This window comes from Carcharodon carcharias, chromosome 2 (genome assembly GCF_017639515.1).
Source record: "Carcharodon carcharias isolate sCarCar2 chromosome 2, sCarCar2.pri, whole genome shotgun sequence".
Classification (NCBI taxonomy): Eukaryota; Metazoa; Chordata; class Chondrichthyes; order Lamniformes; family Lamnidae; genus Carcharodon; species Carcharodon carcharias.
The window spans coordinates 45,145,104-45,160,499 of NC_054468.1; the positions used below are offsets into that span (position 1 = coordinate 45,145,104).

Consider the following 15,396-nt stretch of genomic DNA (forward strand, 5'->3'; position numbering starts at 1 on the left):
GCCTGGTACTTGTGTGGCATGAATATTACACTCCACTCGTCAACCCAAAGATAAAAACAAAAAAACTGCAGATGCTGGAAATCCAAAACAAAAACAGAATTACCTGGAAAAACTCAGCAGGTCTGGCAGCATCGGCGGAGTTGACGTTTCGAGTCCTCATGACCCTTCAGCAGAACTGATCTGAAGTAGAATCTGTTCTGTTGAAGGGTCTTGAGGACTCGAAACGTCAACTCTTTTCTTTTCCGCCGATGCTGCCAGACCCACTCGTCAACCCAATCGCGGATATTGTCCAGGTCCGTGGACTGTTCGTGGACTGCTTCAGGACCGGACGGTGCGTGTGCCGGGGGAGGCGGGGTGAGGGAACGGGGTGTCAGGATGGGCGGAGCATACAGAAGCGGGGTCAGGCACTGAGGGGCGGAGTCTGGAGGATGGAGTCAGGATGGGCGGGGCATGAAGGGGGCGGGGTCCAGGCGGGCGGGGGGGGGGGGTCAGGTGGGAAGGGGCGGGGCCAAGGCCGGTGGCGCAATCTGATCCCGGATTAACAGGCGAATGGGGCGAGCGGTGCTGGCAGGTGACTCATCGCCGTTTGAGGGATATCTATCGAATAGCGGCCCGAGCAGGCCGTGGCTGGCAGCTCAAGGTCGCCTCAGCTCAGTCCGGCACCTGGTGGGCTGGGCTGAGCGGAGCCGCTATCTGTTCGCGGGAGTCGTTGGCTCTTCCACTCGGAAGAGGCATTGCGATGGAGCAGCACACCAAGCGCAGGCTCACCAACATCACCATCGGTCTCCTCTTCCTCTTCAGCGGCATCGAGTACGGTAAGCAAGGAGCGGATCACCTCCCTCGCTCCATCCCAGCCGGGCGGCCACTGTTTACATTCTTACATGGCGGAGAGTTGTGATGAGTGAGCACCGAATGGCTGAAGAATATGTGAGCAGTCACATCTGGTTTTCACAAGCCTGCCCCGCGGCTGTTTACTGGGGCTTGCAGCCCCCCCAGCGGGGTTAGGGGAGAAAGTAAAATCCCACTCTGCAGGAAACCAAGTAATGTTTCATTAGTTCGAGATTTCAGTTTCAATAATGTCAACCTATGGGTTCAACGGTTCTGTGTAATCATCGAGGACTACTTCAGATTTTGCTTTTTATCATTTAACAAACCTATAGGATCACCTGTAAGATCACAGTTCGCAGGGACTCCGTGCAAAGGTGAGGTTTGAGGCTCCTACATTTTACTGAACAATGATATTAAACACCACTTGCTTCATCTGATGTCAGATCAGCTTGCCATCTATTTGCCAATTTATGAAGGCATTTGGATGAGTGAAAGACATGAATACAAAGGCAAAAAGCTAATGGCAGGTCGGTCTGTAATTCCACACACTGCTATATTTAATCCTTGTATTCTGTTGTTAAACTTTAGGGTCTTCTCTTATTCAGCAGCTAGGTAGTGGAACTGTCACTTGAACATTTTATGTGGTAATGTCATTAACAGCAAGTACAGTTGTGCAACTGATTACACTTGTAGCAAGAAATAAAAATTAAAATAATACTGGGAGAAATGTTTGTTCTTGAGAGTTCCTTCGGGGAAAGAATCTCACCAGGGAACAAAGCTTTACTGTCTCATAAATTGGTGAGGCCACAGCTGGAGTACTGAGTGCAGTTCTGGTTGCCACATTTTAGGAAAGATGTGATTGCATTGGAGGGGGAGCAGAGGAGATTCACCAGGATGTTGCCTGGGATGAAACATTTAAGTTATGAAGAGAGGTTGGATAGACTTGGGTTGTTTTTATTGGAGCAGAGAAGACTGAGGGGCGACCTGATCGAGGTGTACAAGATTATGAGGGGCATGGACAGGGTGGATAGGGAGCAGCTGTTCCCCTTAGTTGAAGGGTCAGTCACGAGGGGGCATAAGTTCAAGGTGAGGGGCAGGAGGTTTAGGGGGGATCTGAGGAAAAACGTTTTTACCCAGAGGGTGGTGATGGTCTGGAATGCACCTGGGAGGGTGTTGGAGGCGGGTTGCCTCACATCCTTTAAAAAGTACCTGGATGAGCACTTGGGACGTCATAACATTCAAGGCTTTGGGCCAATTGCTGGTAAATGGTAGGTCAGGTGTTTCTCATGTGGCAGTGCAGACTTGGTGGGCCGAAGTGCCTCTTCTGCACTGTGTGATTCTGTGAAATGAACTAGACAACAGAATTAAATACAAGAACCTGAGCATGCAGACAGATCATGCATCATTCATGATTGAGAGTCAGGCAGAGGCAATGGGAGGGAGATGAACACAATTGTTGAAACTTGCTGCAGAACTTTGAGCACAATTAAGAGAGGGGCTGTGGTCAGGAGCAGTCACTGACCTATGAAATACATTGAAGGGAATTAGTTTGCTGAGTTAAAGATGTGAACATTATTGTTTTGATTTACAAAATTGCGTAGGATTAGGGAAAATGACATAATTTGGACATAGATTTGAAGTCTAGAGACTATTGCAAATTGTAAACCTCTTAGGGAATTTCTTACTGAATGAAAATAAAATATTTAATATTTGATATGTATTTATAAAATGTTAAGGAATGTATTGAGATCTGTATATATTTTAGTTTGTATTTATAAATGCAGTGGATCAGTTTGGACTAACAGTTACAGGTGTCCCCCGTATAAGGTAAACTCTTGGTACTGGCATATACAGCTTCCTATGAGGGAAGGTAACCTAGGGCCAAAGTGACCAGAGATGAAGAAATGTTCCTTAGCAGCAAACTAATAAAAATATAGAAAATGTACAGCACAGAAGGCCACTTGGCCTATTGTGTCTATGCCAATTGGAAAGAAACATGTTTTCCACCTAATCTCACTTTTCAGCTTTTGGTCTGTAGTCCTGCAGGTTAGGACACTTCGAGTGTATATCCAAGTATTTTTAAATGAGCTTAAGATTTTTGCCTCTACAAACCTTTTAGACAGTGAGTTTCAGACCCCACCACCCTCTGGAAAAAAAAATTCTCCTCAACTCTCCCTAATCCTTCTACCAATTACTTAAAATCTATGCCTCCTGGTTATTGACCTCACTACTAAGGGAAATAGAACTTTCCTATCCAATCTGCTGAAGCCCCTCATTATTTTATACACTTCAATTAAACTTCCCCTCAGCCTCCTCTGTTCCAAAGGAATTAACACCAGCCTATCCAATGTTTCTTCATAGCTAAAATTCTCCATTCATGGCAACACCCTTGTAAATCTCCTCTGTACCCTCTCCAGTGCAATCGCACCCTGTAATGCAGTGACTAGAACTTAATGCAGTACCCTAACTGTGGTCTAACTAGTGTTTTATGCAGTTCTGTCCTAACCTCCCTGCTCTGTACTCTATTCCTTGACCAATAAAAGAAAATATCCCATATGCTTTCTCAACCACCACATGTAACTGCCTTGCTACCTTCAAGGATCTGTGGACATGCACTTCAAGGTCCCTCTGTTCCTCTAGACTTCTCAGTTTTCTACTATTTACTGACTATTCCCTTGCCTTTTTTTGTCCTCCCAAAATGCATTATCTCACCTATCTCTGGATTGAATTCTATTTGTAATTTTTCTGCCTGCCTGACAGTCTATTTCTATCTTCTAGTAGTGTACAGCTTCCTTCCTCACTTCATTGCGTTCCCTCAATGGCAATAATATCCTTTTTACGGTAAAGGGACCAAAACTGCACACAATACTCCATGTGTAGTCTAACCAAGGCTTTGTACAATTGAAGCAAGACTTCGCTACTCCTGTACTCAAATCCTCTTGTGACAAAGGCTAACTGCACCTGCATATTAGCTTTCAGAGACTTATTGACGAGGACACCCAGGTCCCATTGTACGTCTACACTTTCTAATCTCTTGCCATTTAAGACATATTCTGCACATCCGTTTCTCCTACCAAAGTGGATAACCTCATGTTTTTCCACGTTTATATTCCATCTGCCATGTCCTTGTCCACTCTCTAATTCTGTCCAAATCTTCTTGAAGCGGCTTTGCACCTTCCTCACAACACATATTCCCGTCTAGCTTTGTGTCATCCATGAACTTGGAAATAGTACTTTTGGTCCCCACATCCAAATCATTGATATATATTGTGAATAGCTGGGGCCCAAGTATTGATCCTTGCGGTATCCCAGTAGTCTCAGCCTGCCAACATGAGAATGACCTGTTTATTCCCACACCCTGTTTTCTGCCTGTTAGCCAATCCTTAACCCATGCCAATATATTACCTCCTATCCCATGTGTTTTAATTTTGCTAACCAACTTCCTGTGGGGGACTTTATCAAAAGCCTTCTGAAAGCCCAAATATACTACATCCACCAACTCTCCTTTGTCAATTCTGTTAGTAACATCCTCATGTTCTTAAATATGCTGCATCTAATGCATATGAGTATTAGTCAAATGGCTTGAAACTTTAATTTTCAGACTTAAAAGAAGGAATGTATAAGTTTGGTTCTTTCTTTAGCCCCAATTGTTAATGCTAATTTATGTTTGTTTACACCTAGTTTTACCTTGCTGCTATGTTAATGAAATTCACAGGAAATTTAGGTGTAAATGGATTTAATTTTGGGTGTAACATCCCATTTACATCCTCGGAAAATTCCACTGGATGACAACAGGAAATGAATTTGTGCAAGTGTAGTTATTTAAAACATAGTGTTTTACGAAAATATTTGAGAAGTGAAGAAATGTGTGAACTAATGTTTTTGTTCTGTAATTTCATATGCTTCCTAAGATATTTAGAAGTCTATATGAGGCAAGTCTGGTAGAGGTTGGTAATTTCACCCCTTCTGTTGCAAGTTTCCTTATTTGAGCAAATGAACCATACTGGATTGTAGTTCTGGATTAGAGGCAACCTTGCCTGAGTGTCCAGTCGTCATGTGAGCCTCAACTGTTGTGTTGGTAGGTTACTTCACCGCTGAAAAGGAACCTGTGCTCTACTGGCATCTACATGCATGGAGTTTATCAGATAGGTCACTGGGTCGTCATCATGATTGGAACTTGCTTTATTTCATTTTCCTGTTGATGACAAATACTTCAGCTCAGATCAGGAATTAGATAGACTAGGTATGTATCACTGTACCACAGTATGAAGCATATTCTGCAACTGATCCGTTGGTGGGATCTCTGAAAGGTATAATTCTGGTCCACTTTTCTAAGAGAGGAAGCAAGTCTGTTGATTAAGGTCAGTGTAATCATATTGGCCCAGATCTTCAGGTCTCCGTATTGTCAGAGACTGGACATATGACCCAAGATGCACATTGGGACCTTGCGGAAGTCCTGACACGCTGACATCTATAGGAATTGCTTGGGACATTTCAACTTCCGAGGGGCAATCCCCCTGCTCTCTGGGACCCTCTGTGAATATCTACAGCTCTGAGCTAGAGCCTGAGACTTTCTTACAGTTTTGTCATACCTAATTTTTTTTTGAAAAATATACTTTATTCACAAAATATCTGGAAGAACATTACAAAACATTTCAAAATCGCCATCACAAAAATACAACCGGATTCAACTTTTACACATGGATCACGAGGTGCATCAATTCAATCAATGAATATTACAATCATTTCAATATGGTCATTACAGACAATCAGACAATGGTATTGGAGTTATCAACATACATCTTGCACTCTGAGGTGCTTCAATACAATTATAATACAATTAATATTCAATGCATACATTTATTGTGAGCGGTACAGCCCGTGGGATCTATAGCTTTCCCTGCCTCTCGGTGCACTCTGGCAGAAAGGCCTTAGACAGCGACCTTTCCCCGTTGCGCCTTTTCTGCAGCTGCCCCAAGCTTTAGTGCGTCCCTCAACGCATAGTCCTGGACCTTGGAATGTGCCAGTCTGCAACACTCGGTCGGTGACAACTCTTTGTTGGAAGGCCAACAAGTTTCGGGCAGACCAAAGAGCGTCTTTCACCGAGTTGATGATCCTCCAGCTGCAGTTGATGTTTGTCTCGGTGTATGTCCCTGGGAACAGCCCATGGAGCACAGAGTCCTATGTCAGGGAACTGCTCGGGATGAACCTTGACAGAAACCACTGCATCTCACTCCAGACTTTTGTTGCAAAGGCACAATCCACAAGGAGGTGAACAATGGTCTCGCCCCCACCACAGCCACCTCGAGGGCAACGTGCCGAGGGGGTGAAACTCCTGGTGTGTTGGAAGGATCTGATGAGGAGGGCCTCTCTCACCACCAGCCAAGCTACATCTTGGTGCTTGTTGGAAAGTTCTGGCGATGAGGCATTCTGCCAAATGACTTAGACAGTCTGCTCGGGGAATCATCCCACAGGATCCATCCTCCCCTGTTCCTGCAGGGCCTCTAAGACGTTACGTGCCAACTACTGCCTGATGGACTGTGGTCAAAGGTGTTTCTCTGTGTAAATTTTTCCACGAGGGATAAGTGGTACTGCACGGTGCAACTACTTGGAGCATTCCGCGGCAGCGTGGCCAGACCCATCCTTCGCAACACTGGGGGCAGGTAGAACCTCAGCACGTAGTGACACTTGGTGTTTGCATACCGAGGGTCTACACACAGCTTGATGCAGCCGCACACAAAGGTGGCCATCAGGATGAGGGCGATGTTGGGTACGTTTTTTCCACCCCCTTATCTAGCAGTTTGTACATCGCATCCCTGCGGACAAGATCCATTTCCGACCTCCAGATAAAGCGAAAGATGGCTTGGGTGATTGCCATTGCGCAGGAGTGAAGAATGGGCCAGACCTGCGCCACGTACAGCAACAGCGAGAGAACCTGATGACCAGGTTCTTACCCGCAATGGAGAGGAAGCGTCGTTCCCACATGCTCAGTTTTCTCTCCACCATAGACACTCGCTCCTTCCAGTTTCTAACACATGCCCCGGTTCCTCCGAACCATATCCCCATATCCTTCAGGCCGTCAGCCCTGATGGTGAAGGGGACACAGGATCGGTCAACCCAGTTCCCAAAGGACATGGCCTCGCTCTTCCCATGATTTACCTTGGCTCCCGAGGCCAGTTCGAACTGGTCGCAGATGTGGATCAGTCTGCGCACTGACAGCGATTCTGAGCAGAAGAAGGTGACATCATCCATGTGATAAAAACAAAAAAACTGTGGATGCTGGAAATCCAAAACAAAAACAGAATTACCTGGAAAAACTCAGCAGGTCTGGCAGCATCGGTGGAGAAGAAAAGAGTTGACGTTTCGAGTCCTCATGACCCTTCGACAGAACTTGAGTTCAAGTCCAAGAAAGAGTTGAAATATAAGCTGGTTTAAGGTGTGTGGGGGGGTGCGGAGAGAGAAGTGGAGGGGGTTGGTGTGGTTGTAGGGACAAACAAACAGTGATAGAAGCAGATCATCAAAAGATGTCACCAACAATAGAACAAAAGAACACAAGAACATCGTTGGTGACATCTTTTGATGATCTGTCTATCACTGCTTGTTTGTCCCTACAACCACACCAACCACCTCCACTTCTCTCTCTCTCTCTCTTCTCCCCCCCCCCCCCCCCTCCACCACACACACCTTAAACCAGCTTATATTTCAACTCTTTCTTGGACTCGAACTCAAGTTCTGTCGAAGGGTCATGAGGACTCGAAACGTCAACTCTTTTCTTCTCCGTTGATGCTGCCAGACCTGCTGAGTTTTTGCAGGTAATTCTGTTTTTGTTTTTGACATCATCCATGTACAGGGAGGCTTTGACCTGAGTGCCTCCACTGCCTGAGATCGTCACACCTCTTATGCCCGGATCCTTCCTGATGGACTCAGCAAAGAGTTCTATGCAACACACAATCAGGACAGGGGAGAGCGGGCAGCCCTGCCTGACTCCAGATTTAATAGGAAAGCTATCTGATTCCCACCCATTGATTGAGAGTGTGCTACTGATGTTAGTGTAGAGCAGTTGGATCCAATTGCGAATTCCCTCCCCAAACCCCATTTTGGAGAAGGTAGATTTGCGATATTCTTTCAAAGGCCTGCTCCTGATCCAGGCTGCTGAGGCAGGTGTCCACACCCCTGTCCTGCACTCATATCCCTGAGTAGCACAAGGGCATACTCACCTAAATAGTTACCCAAAAAATGTTAGACAGATTAAAACATAGTCTAACTCCTGGGTTATTCCAGAACTGACCTCCTAATCACTCACACCGAATACACCCTGACCACTCCCGCTTCCGACCATACTACCCCTCCCGACCTTCTGACTACCTCCCCCAACCTCGCGACCACTCTCTCGACCAGACCTGACTATCCTCCACCATCCAATAACCCCGCCTGACTCAATCTGGCTAGCTCCTGTCCTGACAGCCCCGACACAGTAACCCACTCCCTCACCTCACCAACCTGCAACCTCATCCACCTGCCACCCTGTCCTCGCCTAACCCACACTCTCCACCCACCCACTTACCTCGCCCACCGACCCACCCTATCACCCCATCTATTCACTCATTTATCCACTCACTTGTTCACCCATTCACTAACGTTCATCCATTCACCCATTAACTAGCATTCACACTGGACCTTTAACCTTGTCATACAGCAGCTGGTGCCATAAAATGTGTGTACACCCTGTCTCCCCCTGACTCTGTTGTGATCCAACAGAGCTCTCCAAGGGACACTGCGTCCTGCATTTCTGGGAAAGCTAGGTCCAGAAGACCTGGCAAGAAATACAGAGCAGCATCTAAGCAGGCAAAGTTGAGTGGAGTGGTAATCTATTGTTGATTGTTTCTCGGAAGATCCGGGCTGTTAATTCACTAGATCTGAATGGAAACCAACGCCACCAGTGTAAGTGCTGCTGAAAGAAATCATCTGTCGAATGCCGAAGAAGCTGGTGAGGGTAGAAGCCCTTTTTAGTTGGCATTTTTTTGAGAACAGCTATGGCTTAGAAGCTGATCAACATAAGGTAGACCCTCCTTCAAGAGAATGTATCTGGGTGTTTCTCCAACTAGAAACACAAATTACACTTGCACATTTCAAGTGGTGTTTTATTATCATTTTGAGCTTAATTTTCAATTCTGGGTCAGGAACTCAAAGCCCAGATAATTCCTGGATGCTGACTCTGCAACACGTCTGTGTCACTAACGAATGCAGTTGTCAAATATAAATGCCCTAATTGGGCTGGAGCTGAGCTCAGCGCCCAATTAGTGGCGTCGAGTGTTATCAGGAGGTGGGAGCTGCCTGCATTGGTGTTTTGTTGACCCCTTTAATCACATTTTGATTTAAAGTTTGTAAGTTTCCTTTAAACTTTGTTCTTGGTTTTACAGCTGACCTGAATTAGGGGCTGTGCCTGATTTATCCCAATTTTGTTGATTTGGTTTTCATTTAAAAGATTATCAAGAGTTCAAGAGGCAGAGGCGGACAGCAGCCGTGATGGGGCCTGTTACTGTCTTGCTGAAGGGCTTATTGGAGGGCTAGCAGCTACACATATTAGATAGCTAACAGCTAGAGAAACGGTGACCTGAAAGTTACTGCACCCAATCCTGGAGCAAGATCCCCCAGTCCAAAAATTTTTAGCTTGGGGAAAAAACCCTCAATTTCTGCCTGCATTGAACTCCACAGCTGTGTACTAACATACATCAGACTGTTTGGTTTGGCAATTTACAAATTGAAAACTGCCTTCTTGTCCTCCCTTACCCATTAAGATGGTCCTCAAGGACCTTAACAGGCTATTAACTGAAGGCGAGCAGATTACTGACCCTTCCCTTGCCCTCACTTTGAAAATTTCATCATATCCCGAAGATGTTGGGACACTGACATGCCAAACAAGAATGCTGTTTTCAAAGCATGCCAGATCCTGTCCCAGTCCTGTCGGGCAATTGAAAATCCTGGCTTTTATTTTAAGCTTGTTGATTTGAGGGGAAGGAAAATGATAATGTTGAGGTTAAAGTAGAATAAGTAATATTACAGTGTACATATTGAAAAAGGCAGAAGGCCTTTGTAAGATAGTCAGACTGAGGGCATCTTCAATCTAAAAGTTTATTTGGTTGCCCAGTGTTATTGTAAAACTGTTATAGAAATTTAAGTCAGAAAACAATATTTTGGGTACAGTACTGTACAAATGCACCCGTATTACAGCATTCTTGTAATTTTCTCTCTGGCTAGAGGACAGCACAAGAAACTCCTTTGAAAATAAGGACAAACCAGTGGAATACAAAACAGAGGATGTTGGTTTGGGTTTGCAAAAGTCTAGGTCAGTGCCTGACCTGACTCCAAAGTGGAGTGAGATTCCCCAAAGAAGGGAGTCTCATTCTGCCTTATTCTGTTTGGGCCCTGAGTCCAGATTAGTACTACTTTAATAATTCTGATTGTTTAGCTCACTTTATCATTTTATTTGTTAGAGAAAAGCTCCAAGCTCTAAACATCCACAATATTAAATAAACATTTCTCCAATATTTAATTCTGAGCATATGCTGCATTCAGCATACCTAGTGTGAATGCATCATTGGCTGTACTTCTGTGTTATCAGATCATGATGTTCCTGATGTTCCAAGGTTGAGTAAAGTTACATGGAAAAATAGGAGTTGTGTTACAGCAGAAAGTGTTAAATTCCCAATAAGTTTTAATGGTTTCTGTTTTCTCTCCAGTGTTATTAATTGGAATTGAAGTGTTAAATTTAAAAATGCATAATTGTTTCTCTGATTATGGTGGTGGCTAATTGCCAGATAAATCAAAATGAGGTGCATGCTGGGAATCACACCCATGTTGTTTTGTTCAAATGTTGAAACATCTCTAAGAAGCTTTGAAGGCTCCTGTTTCTTTCATTCATTCACGGGAAGTGGACTTTGCTGGCTGGGCCAGCATTTATTGCTCATCCCTAGTTGCCCTTGAGAAGGTGGTGGTGAGCTGCTTTCTTGAACTGCTGCAGTCCATGTGGTGTAGGTACACTCACAGTGCTGTTGGGAAGGGAGATCCAGGATTTTGACTCAGCAACACTGAAGGAACAGTGATATATTTCCAAGTCAGGATGGTGAGTGACTTGGAGGGGAACTTCCAGGTGGTGGTGTTCCCATCTATCTGCTGCCCTTGCCCTTCTAGATGGTAGTGGTCATGGGTTTGGAAGGTGCTGTCTAAGGAGCTTTGGTGAATTCCTGCAATGCATTTTGTAGTTGGTACACACTGCTGCTACTGTGTGTTGGTGGTGGAGGGAGTGAATGTTTGTGGGTGTGGTGCCAATCAAGCGGGCTGCTTTGTCCTGGATGGTGTCAAGTTTCTTGAGTGTTGTGGGAGCTGTATTCATCCAGGCAACTGGGGAGTATTCTATCACACTCCTGTAACACATAATGGTGATACAGGCCAATGTTAACTGATTGCACCTTTTGAAGCAGTTTGAGACAGTTTTCTGTTAAAGGTGGTACACAATGCGCACACCGTTGTGTCAATTGTGCAAGTGCTTTTGCACAACTGGGACTCAAGCCAGTCTAAAAACATCACATAGTGTAATGAACAGTTCTGAATTTGGGTACCTTTAGCTGCATCACCCCGTAGATTTTATTTATTAGGCACAATTGTTTTGCACTGTATATGGCACCCTTGAGTTTAGGAGGAAGATGGAAGAAGAGTCTTGTGTGGTGAAGAAGTGGCTTATGGTACCCAAAATTACTGTTCTCTTGTTTAAACTTTTGTCACAATGTTAAAATGTGACCACATAACTTAAATAATAGTTATTGTACTTTTTACTCATGCAGTGTTCTTGGAAGCCACATCCAAGTGTGTATATTATGGACCCTAAGGAGAGTTTGGAATATGAGCACTGAAGCTGGATGTCAATTATTAGCGATAATAGGAACATTAACTTAATTGTTGGTTAATGCTAAGCCTGTTAAGTAAACCATTTGTTCTAGACTGGTAATATGGGAAAATACTTGATTTGGTTAGTAAAGCTGAAGGAGTAAATTAGCAGATGAAATCCAGTCATGCTATGGATTAATATTTTATGATGTGGTGCTTTAAATTGAGATATCTTTTTTGCTGTTTTGTTAATCCGTTCTTTACAAACCTAATCGAAACCAGCAAATCTATCAACTCTGATAAAGGATACATCAGGTTAAGGGCCAATGTAAAAACAACCATATCCTCAGACACACTTCAATGTATAAGATATTGCAGTAATAAAAGAAAAAAATCACTCTCTCTAAATGAGGAATAATATTGCATGGAGTTGTTTCTGAGCCTTTATATTCTTCATGGTGTCCATACTTCATTTCAGAAAAGTGGGAGAATAGTGTACGTATTGTGACTTCCTGACCTGAGATATTCAAGTTGGATCTTTGGAGATAAACCTGTAACTTGCGCAAATACTATATTTCCCCTTCCTCACTCCCTCATTGCTTTCCAGGTTCGTTGCTGGTGTGGATAGTAGCAAATATTAATCACATAATTGGCTTATTAATCCCTCCAATTACATCACTATTTATCTTTGGCTTGGTACTGATTAAGATGTTGTAAACTGGGGAGGTGATGGCATAGTGGTATTTTCACTGGACTAGTATTCCAGAGACCCAGGGTAATGCTTTGGGGACCAGGGTTCGAATCCTGCCATGGCAGAAGGTGAAATTTGAATTCAGTAAAAAATCTGTTATTAAAAGTCTGATGATGATCATAAAGCCATTGCCGACTGTCGTGAAAACCCATCTGGTCGGGCCCACGTGTGGCTCCAGGTCCACAACAATTTGGTTGACTCTTAAATGCCCCCTGAACAAGGGCAGTTAGGGATGAGCAGTCAATGCTGGCCTAGCCTGAAATGCCCACATCCCATGAGCGAATATATAAAAAAAAATTGTTGTGATTTTCTGCGTTTCCAGTTTGATAAAGGACTTTCTCATTGTTATCACGTGGCAAATGATTTGTGCGCACAGGCGGAGCAAATCCATGAGGAAAACTTTGGTTGCGCTATCACAATGGTTTTGCAGTTTGTATTTGTTACAAGATGTGTGTACTGAATTCAGAAGTAATAAGTCTACCAAGAGATTTTAAAAATTAAAATAAAATCTCTATTAACAAAATATAAAAGATTTCAAGCACATATGTAAGACTATAATTACTGACTACTATAATAACTTCTAAAATTCCTAATTAACCTGATCCCCAGTTACAGTTCCTTTAAGGCAACAGTCCAGAATAGTTTTTAGATTTAAAACAGAAGCAGTAAGTTAACACAATGCCCACTTGACAATGGAATTACAAATGTTTTTTTTCCCAACTTCAGTTTCGTTGTATAGCAGACTTATGCACAAATGCTGGAGGCTTCATTAAGGCTACACTCCTATTAGATCTTACATGGCCTTCTGACATACAGCCTTTTATTCTCCTTTATGTATGTTTCTCTCTTTTTAATATGTAAACTCTATTTTTGTATATGTCTTTGGGACTGTATCTTTATCATAATAAACCTTTCATGTTGCCACTATATATTGTCAGTAATCTTTGGGAAAAATAAACACATTCCTTAGCCTTGCTTGCGTGGCTAGTTGTAAACAGACTAAAATCCTTTTGAAATCCAAATGTCCCTTAATTTATCTAAAAATGCAAATTCCCTTCACACCTTACGTGTTAAGCGAGCATCCATATTTACCTATTAGCATGTCAAGCACCTAGCTTCTTTTGATGATTTGAAACTTGCAGTCTACTTGACTCCAAATGTAATTAAATCACACACAGACAGATCCAACTATACTTACCCCCATAAACCTACTTCACAATAAACCAGAAAAATATTATGAAAAGTATTTTACTTTCGTTACATCATAAATTGGTTTTATTTAGCAAAATCTGATGTAAATAGCATTCTGTAACTTGATTTGGAACCAACTAAATTTCTGAATAACTGATGCTGCTGGAGTTATTGAGGAAAAGCATTACTTTGGGATAAAACTTTAAGATTAATGGTGTTTCCACCTCGAAGGAATCCTTGAGGGTAGATTTTTTACTACTTGTTCTAGGAACCTCAGTGAAATCTTAAACATTAATTAAGTAATAACATGTGTTTTGGTAACCAGGCATGTTCTGATGTTTCCTCACTGATATTTTTATATGAATACTTTTTGAGCATGTGTAGTGAGCATGAACTGCCAGCAGTAATGACAATATTTTCTTTTCAAAAGATCGAATTGATTCATGTTGTCATTTTGTGAGCAAAGCTTAATGTTAGGGTCTTACTGGTCTACATTACAATGGACTAATTGATGATGTTGTAGGCATATGTGACATATCAGCTTTTTGTGATTTTGAAATTTAAATAAGTATTTTGCACTGTTTTAAAATTTCAATGTGTAAATAATTTTTTGCTGCATTCAATCTTTTTAAACATGTTTTGAATGTGAATTGGCATTGTAATACCTTGTACAAAATGGAGCCAAAACCAGCAAAATACGTTACAAGGCTAAGCAAACCTAATATTCTGCAGTCACTTTGGTGTTTAGTAGGAATGGTGTAGCAGCAGGCTGCTCTGTAAATATTCAGTAAAATGGATAGAAAAAGTTAAGTGAACTATTGAACCTTAGGGAGGAAGAATAACTACCACGTGACATTGAGCTTAAACTGGGCCTTTGCCGAGAGTACACTGGACAACTGCCGTAATTTTTCCAGAGCGACAGTTGGATTTTCCAGCTCATGCCATTTGTATATTTGAAATCCATCCCAATGAGCTTGCAGAAGCTACATCACTAATATGTGATAAAAATGATCCAACAGACAGCATTTTAACCAGCAAAATAGCTGTAATCATTTTAAAGCTTCTGAAGGCAAAAAACTGATTCCGAGGGTATTGCAATAATCATTAACTACTACTTTGCTACTTTGACGTAATAAAGTAACACTTTTGTAACTGTTGTTGAATGGTTTACTTCAGTTAGTGTAAATATTAATAGCTGATCTCAAAATCGATTGTTAATTTTTAAATGCAGATATTTTTGGGACCTACAAGGTGGAATTTAATTCTCTAATTTTTCACAGCCCAATGTGTATATTTGATACAATTTCTGGTCAATGAATTTTGGAGAAATGTGATCAAATAATTAAATTGAGCTCACTGCCTCACATTTGTTTTAAAACTTTTTTAAAACTTGGAACTTAAAAGCGTGTGGTCTCCCATGTCTGCACTGATGTTGATACCAACTCTTTATTTTTGCAGAAATGACATAAAGTTATATTATAAACATCATCTGGATGCTTTAATCAATAGGTTGAGGGGCTTACACAAATTCATTCTTAAAGCCTTTTTGTATAGCTATCATTCTTAGTTTACAAATTGTTTTGGTATAGAACCCACAATGCAGTACACTGTATGTGAAGCTTATATATTTCAATAAACTTGTAAAACATTTAATGTGGTAACTTAATTAACTAAATGCTTGTTTTAGTTAATGGGCTAAAATGTGAAATTGCTCTTGTTGCGATTATAAACAAAATACTGTT

The 15,396-nt window shown here is 42.3% G+C and overlaps 1 protein-coding gene across 5 annotated transcripts in view; it reads left to right on the forward strand.

Annotated features, from left to right (window-relative positions):
• The first annotated feature begins 530 nt into the window (after nt 1–530).
• LOC121289217 overlaps nt 531–15,396 on the forward strand; it is a 66,838-nt gene continuing 51,972 nt past the window's right edge. For 4 of the 5 annotated variants that reach the window (XM_041208432.1, XM_041208454.1, XM_041208441.1 and 1 more), the window contains exon 1: nt 531–815. In XM_041208432.1, coding sequence (XP_041064366.1) covers nt 740–815 — 76 coding nt within the window. In that variant the 5' untranslated portion in view covers nt 531–739. Of the gene's footprint in view, nt 816–10,907; nt 10,952–15,396 lie in introns of those variants that run through there. The other variant, XM_041208463.1, reaches the window with a different exon arrangement.